At 42.2% G+C, this 24212-nt stretch overlaps 1 protein-coding gene across 2 annotated transcripts in view; it reads left to right on the top strand.

The window, feature by feature from the left end:
• The first annotated feature begins 1801 nt into the window (after nt 1-1801).
• The window catches only part of LOC115130521 (glutamine--fructose-6-phosphate aminotransferase [isomerizing] 2-like), a 41749-nt gene continuing 19338 nt past the window's right edge, over nt 1802-24212 (top strand). For both annotated transcript variants that reach the window (XM_029661755.2, XM_029661754.2), the window contains exons 1-7: nt 1802-1951; nt 7004-7111; nt 13300-13410; nt 13824-13949; nt 15801-15859; nt 19590-19724; nt 21768-21829. In XM_029661755.2, coding sequence (XP_029517615.1) covers nt 1945-1951; nt 7004-7111; nt 13300-13410; nt 13824-13949; nt 15801-15859; nt 19590-19724; nt 21768-21829 — 608 coding nt within the window. In that variant the 5' untranslated portion in view covers nt 1802-1944. The remainder of the gene's footprint in view (nt 1952-7003; nt 7112-13299; nt 13411-13823; nt 13950-15800; nt 15860-19589; nt 19725-21767; nt 21830-24212) is intronic.

The raw sequence follows: 24212 nt of genomic DNA, 5'->3' as shown, positions 1-24212 counted from the left end.
ATGAACCTATTAAAAACAATTATGTAGCAATGATGTTTGTAGTAGGCTATATGCCTAAAACATTATCACTGCATATTGGCTAAGCTTGAATTGCCCTGCCAATGTTATTCTTCTGAGACCATTTTAAAATGATATTTCAAAACTTAAGGTATATGATCACACTGGTAATAAATCATCATTTGTTGTATTACTTGTGAGGCACAGCTGAGAGAGCATAAATTCAAATAATATGCTTTCTTTATTTTACTGGACTGATTATGCTTGCAATCTGATGATCAGTCTCAGTGGAGGGAGAGCATTAGAGGGTCTGCCTCTCAACATAGTACCATCTCTCAGTACCATCTCTCAGTATCATCTCTCAGTATCATCTCTCAGCTATCCCCCCTCTGCCAAGATTGACCAAAATACATATTACAACCTATGTGTTGTGATAATTGTGTTGTTTGCTCTATAACCTTTTAGTTCATATCCCTTGAAACCGTGATATATAGACCGAAGGCAAAGACAATAAGAAGACAGAGTAGCAAAATACATTTAACAACACCTTTGTATCATCACAGAACCAGAGAGCAACATCTGTCTGGTGAAGTCAACAAAACATATTGCATGTAACAAACAGTTACATGACCTACAGCATGGTCAAGCAAGGTAGTGTTTCTGACATTTTCGGACACCTAAACAGCTATTGATTAAGAACCACGGAGAGTCGATAGAGAGAACAGGAGCTGCCTCCACTAATCCAGCAACATTTATGTGTGTGTGTGTGTGTGTGTGTGTGTGTGTGTGTGCAAGTAGAAAAAACATGTTGACTCACGCCCATGCTATCCTCCTCTTCATGTTGCCTAAATGGTCTATGGCTGTCATGCAGTACACACTTTAAGTTTTTGTTATCCTATGCTCCCAGGTAAAATGCTTTTTTCGCTAGCCTAACTACCTTTCATGGGCAACTTAACATTAGCATTCTACTTCTAGCTACATGTTCAACTTCCATTCTCTCAGGACAGGGGCACAATGTATGAATTTATGGTTGGATCCGTTATAATCATTGGCCAGTACTGAGAATTAAGTAAAACTACAAGTCCAAATCCCTATCTCCATCCATGGCTAATTTAGGACAGGGCTGATTTTAGCTAGCTATCTAGCCACTGGAGGACAACAACAACGAGATGCAACAATGCAAGTTGTTTTGTTGTCAATAATGACGTTTGCGATGTGATTGTTCGGAAGCAAAATCCAAATCCAAACTATGCTTGCATGGTGAGTGATCTGACCTGAGACCTGAAGACCCAAGCCTTTAGCTCCATGGACTAACAGGGTCTTGAGGTGTATTGAGGTTTGACTCTCAGGTGGTCATCCAAACTGCTAGGGTTGCCAAGTAAGTCAGGCAGTTGAGCTAAACCAGTCTATATGCAAGGACATTGAATAATGATGATGCTGCTGATGATGAGGGTGATAAGGATGTTTGAAGACTTTCCATATGAAATTAATTTCACAGTTCTTCACAAGTTACATTTCCTGATTCTTCATAACCATCACTGATGATGTAAAATATGCTTCCAGGAAACAGACCTTTGGCTCTTTTTGATAATTATTATTAGTTCCATACAATGCACATTATTATTGTGATGGTAGTCCCTGAAATATGTAAGGACAGGTTAACAGTAAAACTAGAGTTCAAGGAAGTAGTTTCATATCAACAATAGGCTATAAAGTTGGTGTAGGTTAAAGACAGTGAAGGGGTGGTTTCTTTAGTTGCCTTGGAGACGGGGGTGGGGCCGCTGCTCGCGGAAACTGCCTTTAAATATGTCGTTGGAGTGAGAGGTTTTACACAGTCTCATTTGGATTTTACACTGAACTAGGCTACATAGTATAGTACCAGGGAAAACAACCAGGTACCGACCGTCGCCCTGAACACTATCCAGTTAGGACAAGATAATCAGAACTATGTGTGGTAAGAACGGATAGCCTACATCTAATCTAGATAATCGGGAGACAAATTACACATTACGCATAACAAGCAATAGCCTACAGTAGGCTCGTCTAGTAGACACTATTGGAATAGTACAATAGTATTAGCTATGTTGTTATTGTAATTTAAAACCAGTCCGTTGGGAGCCGTACCAAGGCAAACAGTTTTTGTGTGTGTGTGTGTGTCTCTGACACTATGTCAATGAGGTGCCATCCTTGTAGGCAATTTACACGCCACCGTTGGCCAATTACTTAAATATAAATCTAGATTATATATAAATATAACTTGTATTATTTATAGTAATAACAAAATAGGCTATCAGTGTTCAGCAGCAGTCCATATATTGGTTGGACGACAATCCTTCCGCTTTAGACAATTAACATGCCAGTCTCATGGCATGTTCTGAGCTGCTACGTGTCAATGTAGCTCCTTGGGGTATTAATGACAGGTCTGGCAACATTGTAGGCTATGACAGGTCGGGCAACGTTGTAGGCTATGACAGGTCGGGCAACATTGTATTATGTTCAGATTATGATGATGGGCTACATCAATAGGATACCATCAGCCCAGGAGCGTCATTCTCAAATATTAAATTTAACGAAATGTAGGCTATGCTTAAAGATATGGACTCTCATCCGAGTCGTTGGACTCTAGGCCTATGCACTATGCACATTTATGTTGCTTAAATATGATTTTGCATTCTCAAAAAATATATGATTGTATGCTATTTAAATGCTTTAGGGTTCTAATAGTAACTATTTGCCCCGAAGTGAAGCAATCCAAGCAAAGCTTTGCAGCCAACTGTAAATGTAAGTCGGCCAGTTTCTTCCTGGCATCTCCCACTGTAAATCTAGGTCTGTTAGTTTCCTCCCGGGAACTCCCCCGGGATTTGGCCTAAAGTTATCCTACCTGGTTGAGGCGAACACTGCGCGCAATGTGCTCCTCTCAATGGCCACCTGTGTTGCTCTGAATCCAAACTCCCTCCAGCCTGGTGCACATACTGGGACCTTTAATTGCAGACGTCACGACCATTTGAGGCGCTCTCCAGAGCATTATGTGTCATTCGCGTTTGATCAGAAACCTATGTAGGCTACACTCTATTGGATATTTAATTAAATCCTCGGTAAGGTTGCTCATTGAGACAGGCCCTTTATATCCCAATCAGACAGCCCCAAATGTTCTGTAAACAACAGCGGGAGATGCGGGTAGGAAATCAAAACAAAAAGGCAGTGACTTTGTCAGCTGCTACAGAGTCAAGTGTTCACAGAATGTCCTTCATACAATACAACAGTGAATAATCAGTGTGTCCTTTGGCATCAATCACTATCATTTGATGTGAGAATAACTAATTACAAGTTTATTGACCATCAACCCACACCTTGAGTGCCACAAAAACTAAACAGTGTGTCGAAAAACACAAAACCTATTTTCAGCATGACACTCATGCATCATCAACACGGATTATTAATTTGCACCACTATAAATCTCCCATGAAGTGGTTTTTTTATTTCCAAAGCTGCGATTATATGATTCCATTACTTCTCCAGTTGGACAGGGATTAGTTTGTTGATATACACTTTTAATGATATATTTTGATTTCCATTCATGTCTTAGCTGTCTCAGTTGGCCATGTCAGTAACTTATATGCGTAGGCCACTGTCTCCATGTTAACCACACATAATAGAGGATCATATTCCCAAACACAGGAATAGAGAATTATGAACAACAGAAAAATGTTGGGATACTGACTGTGTTGTTACGTTCTAACCTTAGTTCATTTGTTTTGTCTTTGTTTATATGGTCAGGGCGTGAGTTCAAATCAAATCAAATCAAATCACATTTTATTTGTCACATACACATGGTTAGCAGATGTTAATGCGAGTGTAGCGAAATGCTTGTGCTTCTAGTTCCGACAATGCAGTAATAACCAACAAGTAATCTAGCTAACAATTCCAAAACTACTACCTTATAGACACAAGTGTAAGGGGATAAAGAATATGTACATAAAGATATATGAATGAGTGATGGTACAGAACGGCATAGGCAAGATACAGTAGATGGTATTGAGTACAGTATATACATATGAGATGAGTATGTAAACAAAGTGGCATAGTTAAAGTGGCTTGTGATACATGTATTACATGAAGATGCAGTAGATGATATAGAGTACAGTATATACGCATACATATGAGATGAATAATGTAGCGTATGTAAACATTATATTAGGTAGCATTGTTTAAAGTGGCTAGTGATATATTTTACATCATTTCCCATCAATTCCCATTATTAAAGTGGCTGGAGTTGAGTCAGTGTGTTGGCAGCAGCCACTCAATGTTAGTGGTGGCTGTTTAACAGTCTGATGGCCTTGAGATAGAAGCTGTTTTTCAGTCTCTCGGTCCCAGCTTTGATGCACCTGTACTGACCTTGCCTTTTGGATGATAGCGGGGTGAACAGGCAGTGGCTCGGGTGGTTGTTGTCCTTGATGATCTTTATGGCCTTCCTGTGACATCGGGTGGTGTAGTTTGCCCCCGGTGATGCGTTGTGCAGACCTCACTACCCTCTGGAGAGCCTTACGGTTGTGGGCGGAGCAGTTGCCGTACCAGGCGGTGATACAGCCCGCCAGGATGCTCTCGATTGTGCATCTGTAGAAGTTTGTGAGTGCTTTTGGTGACAAGCCAAATTTCTTCAGCCTCCTGAGGTTGAAGAGGCGCTGCTGCGCCTTCTTCACGATGCTGTCTGTGTGGGTGGACCAATTCAGTTTGTCTGTGATGTGTACGCCGAGGAACTTAAAACTTACTACCCTCTCCACTACTGTTCCATCGATGTGGATAGAAGGGTGTTCCCTCTGCTGTTTCCTGAAGTCCACAATCATCTCCTTAGTTTTGTTGATGTTGAGTGTGAGGTTATTTTCCTGACACCACACTCCGAGGGCCCTCACCTCCTCCCTGTAGGCCGTCTCGTCGTTGTTGGTAATCAAGCCTACCACTGTTGTGTCGTCCGCAAACTTGATGATTGAGTTGGAGATGTTGTTGCCTACCCTCACCACCTGGGGGCGGCCCGTCAGGAAGTCCAGTACCCAGTTGCACAGGGCGGGGTCGAGACCCAGGGTCTCAAGCTTGATGACGAGCTTGGAGGGCACTATGGTGTTAAATGCTGAGCTGTAGTCGATGAACAGCATTCTCACATAGGTATTCTTCTTGTCCAGATGGGTTAGTGCAGTGTGGTTGAGATTGCATCGTCTGTGGACCTATTTGGGCGGTAAGCAAATTGGAGTGGGTCTAGGGTGTCAGGTAGGGTGGAGGTGATATGGTCCTTGACTAGTCTCTCAAAGCACTTCATGATGACGGAAGTGAGTGCTACGGGGCGGTAGTCGTTTAGCTCAGTTACCTTAGCTTTCTTGGGAACAGGAACAATGGTGGCCCTCTTGAACAACAGACTGGGATAGGGATTGATTGAATATGTCTGTAAACACACCAGCCAGCTGGTCTGCGCATACTCTGAGGGTGCGGCTGGGGATGCCGTTTGGGCCTGCAGCCTTGCGAGGGTTGACACGTTTAAATGTTTTCCTCACGTCGGCTGCAGTGAAGGAGAGTCCGCATGTTTTGGTTGCGGGCCGGGCCGTGTCAGTGGCACTGTATTGTCCTCAAAGCGGGCAAAAAAGTTATTTAGTCTGCCTGGGAGCAAGACATCCTGGTCCGTGACGGGGCTGGTTTTCTTTTTGTAATCCGTGATTGACTGTAGACCCTGCCACATACCTCTTGTGTCTGAGCCGTTGAATTGAGATTCTACTTTGTCTCTATACTGACGCTTAGCTTGTTTGATTGCCTTGCGGAGGGAATAGCTACAATGTTTGTATTCGGTCATGTTTCCGGTCACCTTGCCCTGATTAAAAGCAGTGGTTCGCGCTTTCAGTTTCACGCGAATGCTGCCATCAATCCACGGTTTCTGGTTTGGGAATGTTTTAATCGTTGCTATGGGAACGACATCTTCAACGCACGTTCTAATGAACTCGCTCACCGAATCAGCGTATTCGTCAATGTTGTTGTTTGATGCAATACGAAACATATCCCAGTCCACGTGATGGAAGCAGTCTTGGAGTGTGGAATCAGAGAGGGAGCTTCTTGTTTTAGTTTCTGTCTATAGGCAGGGATCAACAAAATGGAGTCGTGGTCAGCTTTTCCGACAGGAGAGGGGGGCAGGGCCTTATATGCGTCGCGGAAGTTAGAATAGCAATGATCCAAGGTTTTTCCAGCCCTGGTTGCGCAATCGATATGCTGATACAATTTAGGGAGTCTTGCTTTCAGATTAGCCTTGTTAAAATCCCCAGCTACAATGAATGCAGCATCAGGATATATGGATTCCAGTTTGCAAAGAGTCAAATAAAGTTCGTTCAGAGCCATCGATGTGTCTGCTTGGGGGGGAATATATACGGCTGTGATTATAATCGAAGAGAATTCCCTTGGTAGATAATGCGTTGGGGTGGGCTGTGTTTTTCTATGTTTGGTTTCTGTGTTCGGCCTAGTATGGTTCTCAATCAGAGGCATGTGTTGTTAGTTGTCTCTGATTGAGAATCATACTTAGGTAGCCTGGGTTTCAGTTTTGGGTTGTGGGTGTTTGTCTTCCGTGTCAGTGTTTGTCGCCACACGGGACTGTTTCGTTCATTTCACGTTTATTGTTTTGTATTTCATAGTGTTCAGTTTATTTTTTTAAATGAACATTATGGACACTTACCACGCTGCGTTTTGGTCCTCCGATCCTTCTCGCTTCTCCTCCTCAGAAGAGGAGGATGAGATCCCTTACAGCAGTACAGTACTTGCCGCCTCAACTGTTTTCTAAACCATTGTCTAGTACTGGATGGATAGTCTACATTAAAACTACACACTGCTCAAGTCTTTCAGTGAAAGTACTCATAAAACAGCTTGAGTTGACTGTAACGATAGACCGAAAGAGAGGGTGAAATAAGTAAATAGTCTTTCTCTCGTTCTCTCTCCCCTCCCTCACCCCTTTATCCCCTCTTTTTTGACCTCATTGCAGGGATCTTTGCCTACCTGAATTACTGTGTGCCTCGCACCAGAAAGGAAATATTTGAGACATTGGTGAAGGGACTGCAGAGGTTGGAGTACAGAGGCTACGATTCAGTAGGTAAGGCCCTGAGTATCACCCTGAACACACACAACGGCTCCTTCACACTAAAGCCCACAGAGCACCACTCCCACAACTGCATCTCACTATGTTTTATCCAGTCTTACTTTGGAACTGCACAGTGGGTATATGGCTTCAAGCACAGTTATGACAAACATTAGTAAAACCACTGTCATTACACTGTAAAACCCCCAAAACGAGTTATTCCTTCACTATGTGCTTCAGGGCGGTTAAGCAGTGACAATATTGATACAGAGACTCTGTGGTGGTACTGAAGGTATGATATCTAATCACTTACAGTTGAGTGCTGCCGGTTACTGTCAGTTATCATGCCGATGGGTGCATTGTCCTCCTATGTTGACATGCAGGGTACTGTTGAAGCAGGTTGTTACGTGCCTCCTAAAGGAGGGAGGTCCAGGAATCAGGAGCAGGAGAGAAAGGAAGTCCCAGTGACACAATAGTTTATTGAGCAGTCCCAACTCAACTACAACATGGGACTGAAACACGCCCAAACGAGGTCGACACTCACACAGGGAAATAAACGCTACACACGGAGGAGAAACCTCTACTCCTAAACTCATACCAAACGGCACAACTGCCGTGAGAAAAGAAAACCCTGTGGTGCAGACACGCATTCCTAACAACGTAACCACAGAAAACAATCCCACACAAAGACTAGCAGGCAGTGGAGGTACATATACCCACCGAAATCAACTAATAAGACACAGGTGTAAACACCAAGACAGACACGAACGAAAAGGAAAATTGATCGGTGGCAGCAAGTAGGCCGGCGACGCCGAGCACCGCTCGAACAGGGAGAGGAGCCACATTCGGTGGAATCCGTGACACAGGTGTACACGTGATCACATGGTCCATTTGAAACTGGGTGTCGACATGCCATCTAGCTGGCGTACCAGTGGGCAAAAGGTAGCTCTAATACCTTATTACTTCCACCCATCTGATCCATTGGGTAGTAGGATCCTGGCTATAGCTACGGTGGTTCCTCCTTTAAAAGTTGCTAGCTTACACCGCGGGTCTCAGAGGTACCCAGCGTCACGGCTTCATTGTTCCGGACCACTGCAAGGGGGAGTTAGAGCACACGTTATGCATTTGGGTTCCAAGGTTTTTATATGACCAATCATATTGCGTGGTTCCAATGACGAATTTGACACGAGCCACCTGACTCTGGTGACTTTCTCCAGCAAAGATGGCTGTCAAAACATTACGGTGGAAGGTAATTTAAGTAATTATAACGTCATAACGAGTTATGGAAAAATGTACAATTGAGAGAAATGTGTTAGTGAATGTAGAGGTCTACAAAAAAATTCTGAGGTCTTGGCTGATTTCTTTTGATTTTCCCATGATGTCAAGCAAAGATGTGCTGAGTTTGAAGGTAGACCATGAAATACATCCACAGGTGCACCTCCAATTCACCCGAATTATGTCAATTAGCCTATCAGAAGCTTCTAAAGCCAAGACATAATTTTCTGGAATATTCCAAGCTGTTTAAAGGCACAGTAAACATAGTGTATGTAAACTTCTGACCCAACGGAATTGTGATACAGTGAATTGTAAGTGAAATAATCTGACTGTAAACAAATGTCCTAACTGACTTGTCAAAACTATAGTTTGTTAACAAGAAATTTGTGGAGTGGTTGAAAAACAAGTTTTAATGACTCCAACCTAAGTCTGTGTATATATACAGTTGTGATATTTCAGGTTTTTATTTTTAATCATTTCCAAAAATGTTTAAACCTGTTTTTGCTTTTTAATTCTGGGGTATTGTGTATCGATTGATGAGAGGGGGAAAAAAGCAATTGAATCCATTTTAGAATAAGGCCACAAAATGTGAAAAAAAACCTAAAGAGGTCTGAATACTTTCAGAATGAACTGTACACAGTTGAAGTCGGAGGTTTACATACACTTAGGTTGGAGTCATTAAAACACGCACGTTTCTTCAACTGTCTTCTGACTGTAATTAGAGCGATGTTGATGTCGTGTAGTGATGCCAGCCGATTACAGATTGCCTTTGCCGATTGCTCATCATCTTCATGAATATAAGCAAGTTTCACCAGAAATAAATCATTTGAAAAAACACACTGGCTAAAATATTGTTACTTTTTAAACAAAGCGATTTATTATTATTATTATTATTATTAAAAATTCATTTAGAATGATTTAAAAGCCCCATAGATATTCTCAGACATTCTCACAGATCTTAACGGAAAATTTAGAGTCCTCCAATCCTCTAAATGTAATTATTGGTGGAGAGTCACGTCATTGCAAAAAAATATGTTTTGATATACTGTAGGCCTACCAGAGGCGAAATGAGTCTCACTAGTGTTGAGTAATGTGTTGTTAAAAATGGTGTAGGTCTTATTTATTTCAAGAGCATATTGAAGTTAGAAGCAAAAGCCTACAACTATTTTAGCACTGTTTCTCGCTGCTCTGAGGCAAGCATGGGGACTGGTCTTGATAAATCAATGATATTATTATTTTCACTTCATCTCCGTTTGTGTATTTGTTAGACAAGATTTAGAAAATTAAGGTGCAGAAATGTTATGATCTTAGTGTAACCTTTTTTTAACTAGGCAAGTCAGTTAAGAACAAATTCTTATTTACAATGACAGCCTACTCCTTCCTCCCATTGTACAGCTCCATATTTTCCAATCCATCCTAATGGAAACCCTGAGGGTTTCATTTTTCTCTGAATAGAAACACCATAATATTAATCAAATTAATTAAGCCAAATTTCTTAAAATCAATCCATATACTATGTTATTACAAAAAGGTTTTAAATAATCTGTTAATGCCAATACGGAAGACTATCAAATGCTTCTCAAAGATGCCCTCTGGTGGTCAAACTAGCAGTAACTTGCACTAACAGAAAAAATGGCTGACAAATAAACTCAGCAAAAAAAGAAACGTCCTCTCACTTTCAACTGCGTTTATTTTCAGGAAACTTAACATGTGTAAATATTTGTATGAACATAACAAGATTCAACAACTGAGACATAAACTGAACAAGTTCCACAGACATGTGACTAACAAAAATTGAATAATGTGTCCCTGAACAAAGTGGGTGGCCAAAATTAAAAGTAACACTCAGTATCTGCTGTGGCCACCAGCTGCATTAAGTACTGCAGTGTATCTTCTCCTCATGGACTGCACCAGATTTGCCCGTTCTTGCTGTGAGATGTTACCCCACTCTTCCACCAAGGCACTTGCAAGTTCCCGGACATTTCTGGGGGGAATGACCCTAGCCCTCACCCTCCTATCCAACAGGTCCCAGACGTGGTTAATGGGATTGAGATCCGGGTTCTTCACTGGCCATGGCAGAACACTGGCATTCTTGTCTTGCGGGAAATCACACACAGAACGAGCAGTATGGCTGGTGGCATTGTCATGCAGGAGGGTCATGTCAGGGTGAGCCTGCAGGAAGGGTACCACATGAGGGAGAAGGAGGTCTTCCCTGTAACGCACAGCGTTGAGATTGCCTGCAATGACAACAAATTCAGTCCGATGATACTGTGACACACTGCCTCAGACCATAATGGACCATCCACCTCCAAATTGATCCCACTCCAGAGTACAGGCCTCAGTGTAACGCTTTCCTTCGATGATAAACGTGAATCCGACCATCAACCCTGGTCAGACAAAACCGTGACTCGTCAGTGAAGAGCACTTTTTGCCAGTCCTGTCTGGTCCAGCGACGGTGGGCTTGTGCCAATAGGCGACATTGCAGCCGGTGATGTCTGATGAGGACCTGCCTTTCCACAGGCCTACAAGCCCTCAGTCCAGCCTCTGTCAGCCTATTGCGGACAGTCGGAGCACTGATGGAGGGATTGTATGTTCCTGGTGTAACTCGGGCAGTTGCTGTTGCCATTCTGTACCTGTCCCACAGGTGTGATGTTCGGATGTACCGATCCTGTGCAGGTGTTGTTTCATGTGGTATGCCACTGCGAGGATGATCAGCTGTCCATACTGTCTCCCTGTAGCGCTATCTTAGGCGTCTCACAGTACGGACATTGCAATTTATTGCCCTGGCCACATCTGCAGTCCTCATGCCTCCTTGCAGCTTGACTAAGGCACGTTCACGCAGATGAGCAGGGACCCTGGGCATCTTTCTTTTGGTGTTTTTCAGAGTCAGTAGAAAGGCCTCTTTAGTGTCCTAAGTTTTAAGAACTGTGACCTTAATTGCCTACCGTCTATAAGCTGTTAGTGTCTTAACGACTGTTCCACAGGTGTATGTTCATGAATTATTTATGGTTCATTGAACGAGCATGGGAAACAGTGTTAAAACCCTTTACAATGAAGATCTGTGAGTTTTTTTTGTTTTTACGAATTATCTTTGAACGACAGGGTCCTGAAAAAGGGACTTTTTTGTTGTTGCTGAATTTAGATAACGTGCCACAGAATGCTGCAGCAGCCCGCAAGGTGTGCCGCAGTATGACACAACTTTTAAAGGAGGAACCACTGTAGGGGTTGATTTTGGGACAGGGCATCGGTCAACAGTGTTCAGATAAATGAGATGAGGTGAACCCAGAAAGCAAAGAATGCAGTGGTAGAGAGTCCTGAACATGTGAGGAGAGAATCTGTTGCCCCTATTCCTGTTCTGAGCCTCACCATACACCAATGATATCTGCCTCACTGATATTTACTATTGCTTTGGCACATGTTTAACATGATTTTTAAATGACTACCGCATCTCTGTACCCTACACAAATCATTTTCTGTAAGGTTCCTAAGTCAAGCATTGAATTTCAAGCACAGATCCAACCACAAAGATGTTTGTTAATGGCACCTATTGATAGAAGGGTAAAAAAAAAAAAAAAAAGCTGACATTTAATATCCTTTGAGCATTGTGCAGTTATACATTTTACACTGTGGATGGTGTATCAATACACCCAGTCATGACAGAGGTACAGGTGCCCTTCCTGAATCAGTTGCCGGCGAGGAAGGAAACTGCACAGGGATTTCAGCATGAGGCCAATGGGGATTTTAAAACAGTTACAGAGTTTAAAGGCTGTGATACGAGATAACTGAGGATGGATCAACAACATTGTAGTTACTCCACAATACTAACATAAATTACAGAATGAAAAGAAGGAAAAGAAGCAACATAATAAAAATAAGGTACTAAAGTAATATTTGACAAAGAAAGTAACTTTTTGTCCTGAATAAAAAGTGTTGTGTTTGGTGCAAATCCAACACAACACATCACTGAGTACCAGTCTTCATGTCTTCATAGTTTGTCATCTGCAAGGATTAGGGACTTTTTTTAGGATAAAAAGAAACGGAATAGAGCTAAGTACAGGCAAAATCCTAGAGGAAAACCTGGTTCTGTCTGCTTTCCAACACTGGGAGACAAATTCACCTTTCAGCAGGACAATAACCAAAAACATAAGGCAAAATATACACTGGAGTTGCTTAGCAATACCACATTGAATGTTCCTCCTTACAGTTGTCCTAGTTACAGTTTTGACTTAAATCAGCTTGGAAAATGTATGGCAAAACTTGTAAATGACTGTCTAGCAATGATCAACAACCAACTTGACAGAGCTTGACATTTTTTTAAAGAATGGGCAAACATTGTACAGTCCAGGTGTGCAAAGCTGTTAGAGACTTACCGAGAAAGACTCACAGCTGAAATCGCTGCCAAAGGTGATTCTAACATGTGTTCGTTGACACACACACACACACACACACGTGTAATCTACGTGAGCTGGTTGATATTCACAAGAGATTCCACAATAATCAGCTCTTTCCTCAGATAGGTCCGTTATAAAGGTTTTGTATTATTTCAGGCAGTAGTTTTGAAAGTAGTGCTAACGAGCCACAACAGGTCCCCGGAAATGGTGTACTATGACATCCATTTTGTATGATATGTGACGTCCTGCAAAAAAAATGTTAATATATATTTAGCAATTCTCATGATATTGTTGAAAATCCAATTTGTACAAAATGTTATGAATTTGTTGTTCTTCAGATCTTGTTCAATCTCTTTAATTGAGTCTTTCAAACAAGTTTTCAAATCGGACATGAACACTGCCTCAGTTGAAGTTGAACTGATTCATTGACTAGCCTTGCAGCCAACTAGCCAGCAGGTTTAGCCTTCATTGACCATGATTGGCTTAGGGTTGGTATTGCTCTACATTTGCCTCAGTAGTTTTTCTCTCGTGTCTCAGGCATCGCTGTGGATGGTGACAAAAACACGACGACAGATGGCATCAACAACAACAACATCGTTCTCATTAAGAAGAATGGCAAAGTCAAGGCCGTGGATGAAGAGCTCTACAGTAGGTCTTATGGATACATTTCTCTCATTCCCTCATCACATTCCTCTCCTCTGGCGTCACATATATGATTCCAAAGACTCCTATGGCCTGTACCTCTTTCTTCATGGTAACTTGTTTTCTGCCTCACGACCCTTCTAGTGCATTTCTCTCCCTCTTCTATCTCTCCTCACGCTTTCCCTTCTGCTCTGTCCTAACCAAATACTTCTTTAATGAAAGAGGGTACAGTGTAGGGTTATGGTAAGACATTGAGCTCGGCTGAATTACCAGACGAACGTAGTCAGTCCTCTGTCAGCTTCACCCTATCAATGTACCCATTATCGACTGACGTTAAGTCGTATCATGTTACTGGTCAATCATTGATAGAATACCTTGGTTCGTATTGTTGATCAGTGCTTGATGTGTTTTGTGATCAGAGAAAGACTGCATGGATCTGGAGGTGGAGTTGGACACACACTTTGGCATGGCTCACACACGCTGGGCCACACACGGAGAACCCAGCGCCCTCAACAGCCACCCCCACCGCTCCGACAAGAACAATGGTAACACACACTCACCTGTGTACACATACACACACACACAGTTCATATCTACACACAACATACAGTGCAGACATACACACCAACCCACTGCTCTGTGATGGCTTTGACAAAGTTCTCTGGAACGGCGGTGTCAGTCAGTCAGGCGAGCTAGTTTTTTTCTGGTTACTGATTGGCCAGAGATATCAATATGTAAAACACACCTTACATACTGTGATCAGCCATTACCTCCCCGCAGCTCTCTCTTATAGGGAGAGTTCTAGGGGAGTGTGGGAGGCCTCAGTGAAAGGAGTATTTACACACTTCCAAATGTAGAACATGAGATGGACAGAGAGAATCAGCCTTTCACAGAGGCCAACCAGACAGACAGGGTCTTGTTCAGTTGACTTTAAACACAGCCATATCCTTCCTCAGGCACACCTTTCATATGTGTTCTTTATGCTAAAAATAACTATGTTCCGTGTCATTTTAGTTCTAGTTCTGACCGCCACATGCAAAGGTGTGTGTGCATATGTCAGCACTCAGGATACACTCCTTAACTATGCAGTCAGGCAGGAATTACAGGAATTGCTGTTAAGATACCTTTGGTCATGTAGTGTATGTGGACACCTGCTTGTCGAACATCTCATTCCAAAATCATGGGCATTAATATGGAGTTGGTCCCCCATTTGCTTCAAAAACAGCTTCCACTCTTCTGGGAAGGCTTTCCACTAGATGTTGGAACATTGCTGCGCGGACTTGCTTCCATTCAGCCACAAGAGCATTAGTGATGTCAGGCGCTGATGTTGGGCGATTTGGCCTGGCTCGCAGTGTTCCAATTCATCCCAAAGGTATCCGATTAGGTTGAGGTCAGGGCTCTGTGCAGGCCAGTCAAGTCCTTCCTCGCCGATCTCGTCAAACCATTTGTGTACGGACCTCTTTTTGTGCACAGGAGCATTGTCATGCTGAAACAGGAAAGGGCCTTCCCCAAACTGTTGCCATAAAGTTGGAACCACAGAATCGTCTATGAATGTCATTGTATGCTGTAGTGTTAAGATTTCCCTTTACTGGAACTAAGGGGCCTAACCCGAACCATGAAAAACATGCCCAGACCATTATTCCTCCTTCACCAAACTTTACAGTTGATACTATGCATTTGGGCAGGTAGGGTACTCCTAGGATCCGCCAAACCCGGATTCATCTGTTGGGCTGCCACATGGTGAGGCATGATTCATCAATCCAGAGAAGGCATTTCCAATGCTCCAGATCCAATGGCGGCGAGCTTTACACCACTCCAGCCGACGCCTGGCATTGTGCATGGTGATTTTAGGCTTGTGTGCGGCTGCTCGGCCATGAAAACCCATTTCGTGAAGCTCCCGACTAACAGTTCTTGTGCTGACGTTGCTTCCAGAGGCAGTTTAAAACTCGGTAGTGAGTGTTTCAACCAAGGACAGACGATTTTTACACGCTAAGTGCTTCAACTGAGCCGTTGTTGCTCTTAAACATTTTGCTCTTAAACATTTCCACTTCACAATATCAGCGCTTACAGTTGACCGGGGCAGCTCTAGCAGGGCAGAAATTTGACTAACTGACTTGTTGTGAAGGTGGCATCCTATGACGGTGCCACATGGAAAGTCACTGAGCTCTTCAGTAAAGGCCATTCCACTGCCAATGTTTTCTATGGAGATTGCATGGCTGTGTGCTCGGTTTTATACACCTATCAGCAATGGGTGTGGCTGAAATCGCTGATTCCACTCATTTGAAGGGGTGTCCACATGCTTTTGCCCATGTAGTGTATGATAAGAGGAGTTCCTAACTGATTTCTCACTGTCTCTATTTCCTGACTGATTTCTTGCTGTCTCTATTTTCCCTCAGAGTTTGTTGTCATCCACAATGGCATCATCACCAACTACAAAGAGTTAAAGAAGTACCTGGTAAGAACAAGTCCTACTCTACCCCTCCACTCCGCTGTCTGTATTTCTATAGTTCTACTCTATTTAAGTATAAATTACTCCACAGTAAAGTTCAGCTTGTTTTGGGTCACACCCTTGGTAATGGACCGAGATATGATCAGAAGGGTTATAGGATTTCAAGTCCTCTGTCATCTATTGCCTTTGACGATCTTCGTTCTGGGTCCTTTGTTTTGGACTTTTTGACCGATGACTCTTGCATTGTTCTACACAAATGCAAGAGAATTGAAATGGCATTAACAAAGTAGCAATGATCAATGTTTGCTTAGGCTAACATGGAAACCATACAGTGTATCTTTTATCTTCTGAGTCAGCTTGCCTTTTGTCTGTCTTGTTTTGTCAGTCCAGTTTTGCTGGTTCTGCCCAGCCAGCACATAATGAATAATATTCTGAGAACCATATGTTTCTTAGAGCTTGGTGAGAGTGTGGTTGTCCTATGGTTATTTTGCATACAACCTTCCCACAACTTTCTGGGAATGGTGCATGATAGTTGCTTGGCTTTGGAACATTCTATTTTCTTGGTATTACATTATTTTAATAGAAGATTTTCTAAAAGTTCAAATTTCAATTTTGGTCATGCTTTAGGAATGTTCTCCAACTGGTTTGACATTAGGAATGATCTAAAATATTTCAGAGACTGTTAAGAAACAAGATTATTCTGTGGGAATTTCAGTACTTCAGCATAATGTTTCCTACACATTTCCTCATGTGCTATTTAAAATTTGGTTCTCAAATTGTCCGAGAACATTAAGAAACAACGTTTACAGCAAGATGGCACCGACAGACATGGCAGCTCTGATTCTAGCTCCTAAGCAACTTTGCAGTATTTGTTTTTGTGTGTGTTATTTCTAACACTATTGGCCCAGAACATGTTTTAGTGTTATTACATTCAGCCGGAAATAACTTTTGGATATCAGAGCAACGTTAACTCACCAGCACTACGACCAGGAATACGACTTTCCCGAATTGGATCCTTTGTTCGCACCCCCCAAGGCAATTGAACTTATCCCAGAGGCTGCTTCAAGATGCCGCCAGCGGAGAAAAGGTATTCGGAGTGGACTTCTAGTCCGACTCAGGAGGCGGGCACACCATCCACCGCTTCCAAGTATATTACTCGCTAATGTTCAGTCTCTGGACAATAAATGATAACGTACAGAAACCTGGCCTTCTAGGCAGAGTTGCAAGGAAAAATACATATCTCAGACTGGCTAATTAAAATAAAAGATTAAGATGGGCAAAAGAACACAGACAACTCTGCCTAGAAGGCCAGCATCCCGGAGTCGCCTCTTCACTGTTGACGTTGAGACTGGGATTTTGCGAGGACTATTTAATGAAGTTGCCAGTTGAAGACTTGTGAGGCGTCTGTTTCTCAAACTAGACACTCTAATGTACTTGTCCTCTTGTTCAGTTGTGCACCAGGGGCTTCCACTACTCTCTATTCTGGCTAGAGCCAGTTTGTGCTGTTCTGTGAAGGGAGTAGTACCCAGCATTGAACATGATCTTCAGTTTCTTCGCAATTTCTCGCATGGAATAGCTTTCATTTCTCAGAACAATAATAGACTGATGAGTTTCAGAAGAAAGTTCTTTGTTTCTGGCCATTTTGAGCCTGTAATCAAACCCACAAATGCTGATGCTCCAGATACTCAACTAGTCTAAAGAAGGCCAGTGTTATTGCTTCTTTAATCAGGACTACAGTTTTCAGCTGTGCTAACATAATTGCAAAATGGTTTTCTAATAATCAATTAGCCTTTTAAAATGATAAACTAGGATAAGCTAACACAACGTGCCATTGGAACACAGGAGTGATGGTTGCTGATAATGGGCCTCTGTATGCCTATGTAGATATTCCATAAAGAATCAGCCGTTTCCAGCTACAATAGTCATTTACAACATTAACAATGTCTTCACTGTATTTCAGATCAATTTTTATGTTATTTTAATGGACAATAAAATAGCTTTTCTTTCAAAAACAAGGATATTTCTAAGTGACCCCAAACTTTTGAATGGAAGTGTATATACTGTACTCCCTATTCTACTGTATTTTAGTCAATGCTATTCTGACATTGCTCGTCCTATTATTTATATATTTCTTAATTCCATTATTTAACTTTTAGATTTGTGTGTATTGTGAATTGTTAGATATTACTGCACTGTTGGAGCTAGGAACACAAGCTTTTAACTACACCCGCAATAACATCTGCTAAATGTGTGTGACCAATACAATTTGATTTCATTTCTGTGTGAATTTCAGTACTTCCACAGAACATTTCACACAAGTTCCCGTGTGGTTCTATTTCATGTCCTATTTTACTATATTCTGGGAAAGTTATAAAAATGGTGTGACTTTAGCGATGTCCTTAGAATGTTCAGATAACGTATGGTTCTCTTTTGGCAATATTCTGGGAATAAAAAAAAAAAAAGGAAATTGTACACATTAACATCAATAAACTCTACATTATTTTCTCAGAACATTAAGAAGACTTTCCATTAAAAAAAACACATGAAAAATGTTGTAACATTCAGAGAACGTTCTAAAAATGTTATTTAAAAACATATACATTTGGTTCTCAGCATCAAACAAAATCTCTCTATCCTCAATCATCTTAAGTGTTTTTAGGTTTGTCGGCGCACCAACTATTTGGTCACACCTGATCTTAATGAGTTCTTGTTTCCTTTGAAAGGGGGTGTGTTTGAGTAGACAAAAATAAACAGCTTCGTATTCGTAAAAGCACATGGCATGCTATCTCCATCCTGGTGGTGCAGTGGACTTCCATGGGTAGAGAACAGAAGATCAGAGGTTTGAATCTTACTGATGCCGTGTCACATTAAAAAATAAATGTGTTCACATGATTATTGCCTAAGGAAATTAATGTATCCTATCTGTGCGTGTTACAAAATGTTTACCCCAAATAAGCTAGCAGTGTTAGTAAAAGACTTACGTTTTTCAAAACCTTCCAAATAACCTATAATTTCCATTCTCAAAGCATTAATCAATCCTCCCAGGAAAACTTTCAAAGGAACCAGAGTAAAATGTTCTCTGAACCTCCCTGCAACTTAAAAATGAACTTTCCCAGAACCGGCAAGATGTTCACTTTTGTTTTAGAACGTTTAAAAAACGTTCTGTTTTACTGGTCAGGAAACGTATGGCTTTGATCCCACAACCAAAGTGAAACCAAAAACATTAGTTCCCACAACTTCCAAGGAACCAAATGTGCTAGCTGGGTACCTTCTCCTCAGCTATAATGGGTATACATTCATGCAAGCAGGAGACACTGAATAGTAACTGATAGCTACCTCTACTGGTTTTGCTAGTTATCACTCGTAATTCTTAGGGTATAAAATGTTGTTCTTACCCATCCTAGCAGATATCCATCCCAAGGCAATTATATCCTAGCAGACAGTAAAAAAAAGTTACAATAAATCATGTTTTGTGAACCATGCTGACTGTACTTACCTCCCCTTAGATCTGTTTGTGCTGAAGCCAACTCCTCTTGACTATTGGTGTTATGCTAGCAGAGTTATTACTATGCTAGCTAATGTACATGTAACCTTTATTTTGGCAGGGAGTCCAATTGAGACCAAGGGAGCCTTGCATGAAAAGCCCAGCAATTACACGATAAAAGTTAGAGGCATATCCGGGAGTGCTGCTTTCAGTAAGCTTGTAACATTCATTCTGATCTCCACCCTCTTTCAGAACTCCAAGGGCTATGAGTTTGAGTCAGAAACGGACACAGAGGTCATCCCTAAACTGATCAAATACGTTTACGACAACCGAGAAAGAGAAGACCTGTCCTTCTCTACCCTGGTGGAGAGGGTCATTCAACAGCTGGTGAGTACTGGGACACCTCAATCAGTCAATACAATGTATTTATGAAGCCCTTTTTACATCAGCAGATGTCACAAAGTGCTTATTCAGAAACCAAGCCTTAAACCCCAAACAGCAAGCAATGCAGGTCAGGGTTCCATTGCCACAGGCAAAACAGCAGAAACTGGATCAGCAGCACGACCAGGTGGACTAGGGACGGGGATAGCCAGAAGTCATCAGGCCAGGTAGTCCTAAGGCATTGTCCTAGGGCTCAGGCTCTCCGGGAGTAGAGAGATAGAGAGAGAGATACGAGAATTAGAGGGAGCGTACTTAAGTTCGCACAGGACACCAGATAAGACACGAGAAATACACCAAATAGGACAGTCTGACCCTAGCCCCCCGGCACATAGACTATTGCAGCATAGATACTGGAAGAGGGGGAGTAGGGGCTCACTGCGGCCCCGCCCAATGATACCCCTGGACAGGGCCAACCACGCAGGATATAACCCCACCCACTTTGCCAATGTAGCGGATGTGAAACAGCTGGCTTAGTTAGCGGTGGTGCGCGCTAAATAGCGTTTCAATCGGTGACGTCACTTGCTCTGAGACCTTGAAGTAGTTGTTCCCCTTGCTTAGCAAGGGCTGCGGCTTTTGTGGAGCGATGGGTAACGATGCTTCGTGGGTGACTGTTGTTGATGTGTGCAGAGGGTCCCTGGTTCGTGCCCGGGTATGGGCGAGGGGACGGTCTAAAGTTATACTGTTACACCAACACCTACTCTACTACTATGTTATTACTATAGTACTGCTGCTGCTACTACTACTACATTTTTTTATTTTAGTAATTTAACAGAAACTCTTATCCAGAGCGACTGACAGTTAGTGCATACATATTAAGATAGCTGGGAGGGACAACACTTCACAATCGTTTCAAGTACATTTTCCCTCAACAAAGTATTTATCAAAAAAGTCAGTGCTAGTGGGAAAATAAGTGTTTTATTTTCTGTTTGGGGGAGGGGTGTCGGAGGCGACGTGAGATTTATTTAAAGTATTCTTCAAAAACTACTATGATGACGACGACTATTACTGCGGCTGCTTCTGCTACTACTACGAAACAAAAATGAACTGCTTAACAAAAATGACAAAACATCCCCTCAGATCCCATCTGGCCCTATGATGAATTCCATCTCTGAAACAGCATTGTAAGGGAGTGTTTTCAACAACAGAGCAACAATCTCCCCCAGTTCCCCTTGATGATGTCATCATCACACTGTCCAGTCTAGCCTCAAATTTGGCCGTCCCATTAATAGTGTTACGTCATCACCAAAACTGTCACCACGGCAACCACCCCAACAACATCTTTAGTGACATCGCAATCTGTATCTGGTGAACAGGAGCGAGACACTTTTTCAATCCCTTTTGCACCAACTAGATTGCTCAGTCATTTTCTCTCTTTTCTCTCTGTCTCGCTCAGTTCTTCACACACTCTTGTTGTTGAGTTTGGTCTTATTGGAGCCAGTCCTATCTCAGCCACATCTCCCCTCTCCTTGGCTCACTGTAAAAGGTCTGAGAAGAACACAGAGGATAAAATGTACAACTTCAGTGGGTTTGGGCTAATAGGAACCAGACCAGAACAGACCCCTTACATCCTAATGACCACTGCTCCTCCCTCTCCTCTCCTCCATCTCTCTCCCACCCTTGGTGAGAGTGCTGGCAGTGTGTTGGAAACAGAGCTGGTTTTATACAATAGAGGTCTTATTCCTCCTAACTTCCCTGAACATCGACCCCCCCCCCCCCCCCCATCCCTTCCACACATCCCCACTACTAACCCCCACGAGGGGAAACAGATGGAAAGACTGTCTCCAAAAAGAAATAGGAAATTTGAATGTTGTTTTGTAATGTCACTGTTGGTCTGTTCGACTGAAACTGTCCTCTACATTTTCCTTCGCTGTATTTTTTCTTTTTACAACTCCTTCTCATTTTCAACCTTCTCCTCTTCCTCGTCATCATCATCATCATGGACCCTAACAGACATGTTTGTATTCTCTCCTTTTTGTCATCCTGTCTTAGGAGGGGGCCTTCGCTCTCATGTTTAAAAGCAGTCATTTCCCCAGAGAGGCGGTAGCCACCAGGTCAGTATCCATGTCCACTCACATGTCTCTGTCTGTCTGGCCTATGCCATGACCTCACATAAGTCTGTCTATATATACATACAGTATATATTTATATTGCTCATTCTAATATTTGTGTATCGTTTTGTATTGTTAGGTATTAATGCACGGTTGGGAACATAAGCATTTGCTACACCCGCGATAACATTTGCGAAGTTTGTGTGCAAAATTTGACTTGAAAGGATCGACACCCATTGGCATTGACTAGTCGTCTCAGCTATCGCCACAATAAAGCAATAACAGCTTGACTCTATATAGCCCTATATTGATCTTCAGACTGTGTCTCTGCCAAGCTTCTATAGTCTAGACAGTGCTGGTCATAATAGAAAGCTAGCTAGCTGATGGATGCAAACAATGTTCTTCCCAAATAATATACCAAAACGACATAATCTGTTTCAGTAGCTACAGTTAGCTAGCTAACTATCTAGCTAGGTGTCATCATCTAAAATACCCCTCATTTATAAGACAGATCTTATTTGATTAATGGTCGGACCCACCTATGTGAAGATCAGCCACAATAGTGGAACGTGCGGTTCGCCATCAAAATAAAGGTCTGTCATTGACAGTGATGCAAATTAATACGCATAGTGGAATTATGCCATAATTGAATAGATCATGCCAAACTAGGTTGGAATGTTATAGAAATTCAACAAAAGACAATAATTTGACAAGAATCTGTGGTAATCACAATGTCTGTATTAGACTTTAGAATTGCATATGGATTGTGGATCAATGACATGGGGTATCAGTCCACTCAGTGACACCCAGAGAACATTCGCATCATAGCTCTTATTGCGGGACTATGAAACCACTGAATTGAGCCACATTTATAGTACCAGTCAACCTACTATGTGTATTGAACACTACTCCAGAGGAAAAACAATACAACGTGGATGTTTTGGAGTCTGAGAACTCTGGGGAGGACGTTGGGAAAAAAGCACTAGGGTACTGAGTAGACTGATAGACCATTTAATTCATCCCCAATCCTTAAATAAGGCTGTACAGTGGAATATGATTGTCAGTGCGCACAATAGGCTGACTTGGGAGGTGATTTCCCTCAAAGTCCCTGATAAGAGCTATGATGCTAATATTTACATACACTCTTCACAGTTGTGTTCTGTGGGTGTCACTGAGTAGACTGATACCCAATTTCAAATTACAACACTCCAACCTTGTTTTAACATTATGTTGTCTAAATATTGCGTCTTTCAAATAGGGACTTTTATTTTGAAGGCCAGTCGCCATTTCCACTATTGTGGCTAGCTTCACAACACATAACCCAATCCGGTCAAACCTCACTGCTTATTTTATTTTATTTATCTAGGCAAGTCAATCAAGAACAAATTCTTATTTACAATGACGGCCTACCCCGGCCAAACCATAACCCGGACGACGCTGGGCCAATTGTGCACCGCCCTATGAGACTCCCAATTACGGCCGTTTGTGATACAGCCTGGAATCGAACCAGGGTCTGTAGTGACACCTCTAACACTGAAATGCAGTGCCTTAGACCGATGCGCCACTCGGGAGCCTTAAGACGTTAGCTTTGGGCAACAAATGCTAGCTATCTTTTGATTATTCATGTATTAATTTTAAAATATTTTTATAAATAGATTCGGCTCCTCTGATGTGCGAGCCGGGTCCCAACGTTCACCTACAAGAGCCTTAGAGCCGACTCGTTCGCGAACGACCCATCACTACTGGACGCTCTGGCGGAGGAGTAGTGATGATCCGAGCGTTCAACAGCAGTCAAGCACCCAAGCTAACTGGCGAACGTTAGCTAGCTACTTCCAGACACACATTAGAGAACACCTCACTGACCATTTCTCTCGCCCTAGCATAGCTGGTTAGGCTGTTTTAATGTGATCCAGAGCATTGGTGAATGTAACTGTGCTGTTGGCAACAATTTAATTACGGTTTTTGTGCCGACGTTTACCAACACTGACCATATTCAACGGGTGTTGAGCTTTCGTAAATGCATCCGTTATTCGGCGCTCTGGCACACTCAGATGAGTGCTATTAACTCAATTGAAACGCACACGACTATACCACTTAGCTAAGCATGATATGAACAATCAAGTCAATAAACGTTGGGTAGTTAGTTAGATAGCAGATAGTTAATATACTGCCTGGAAAGTTCGATGTATTAGTAGCCGACTACGTTAGGTAACTAGCTAAAATACAGGTACATACTGCTGTAATGCTACGCGGTTCGTAAGGCTAGCGTAGCAAATTGTCAGCCAACACAGTGTAACTTATTTGAAAAGTCATTACTTTATTACACTTCTTAACATTTATCGAAATTAGTTTAAGAAATTAATTTGTATCCGCTCTCGTTGGACCT

Source organism: Oncorhynchus nerka, linkage group LG6 (assembly GCF_034236695.1).
Source record: "Oncorhynchus nerka isolate Pitt River linkage group LG6, Oner_Uvic_2.0, whole genome shotgun sequence".
NCBI classification, from domain to species: domain Eukaryota; kingdom Metazoa; phylum Chordata; class Actinopteri; order Salmoniformes; family Salmonidae; genus Oncorhynchus; species Oncorhynchus nerka.
Note: the sequence above shows the minus strand (reverse complement) of the source record. Positions and strands in the feature narration are given on the sequence as shown.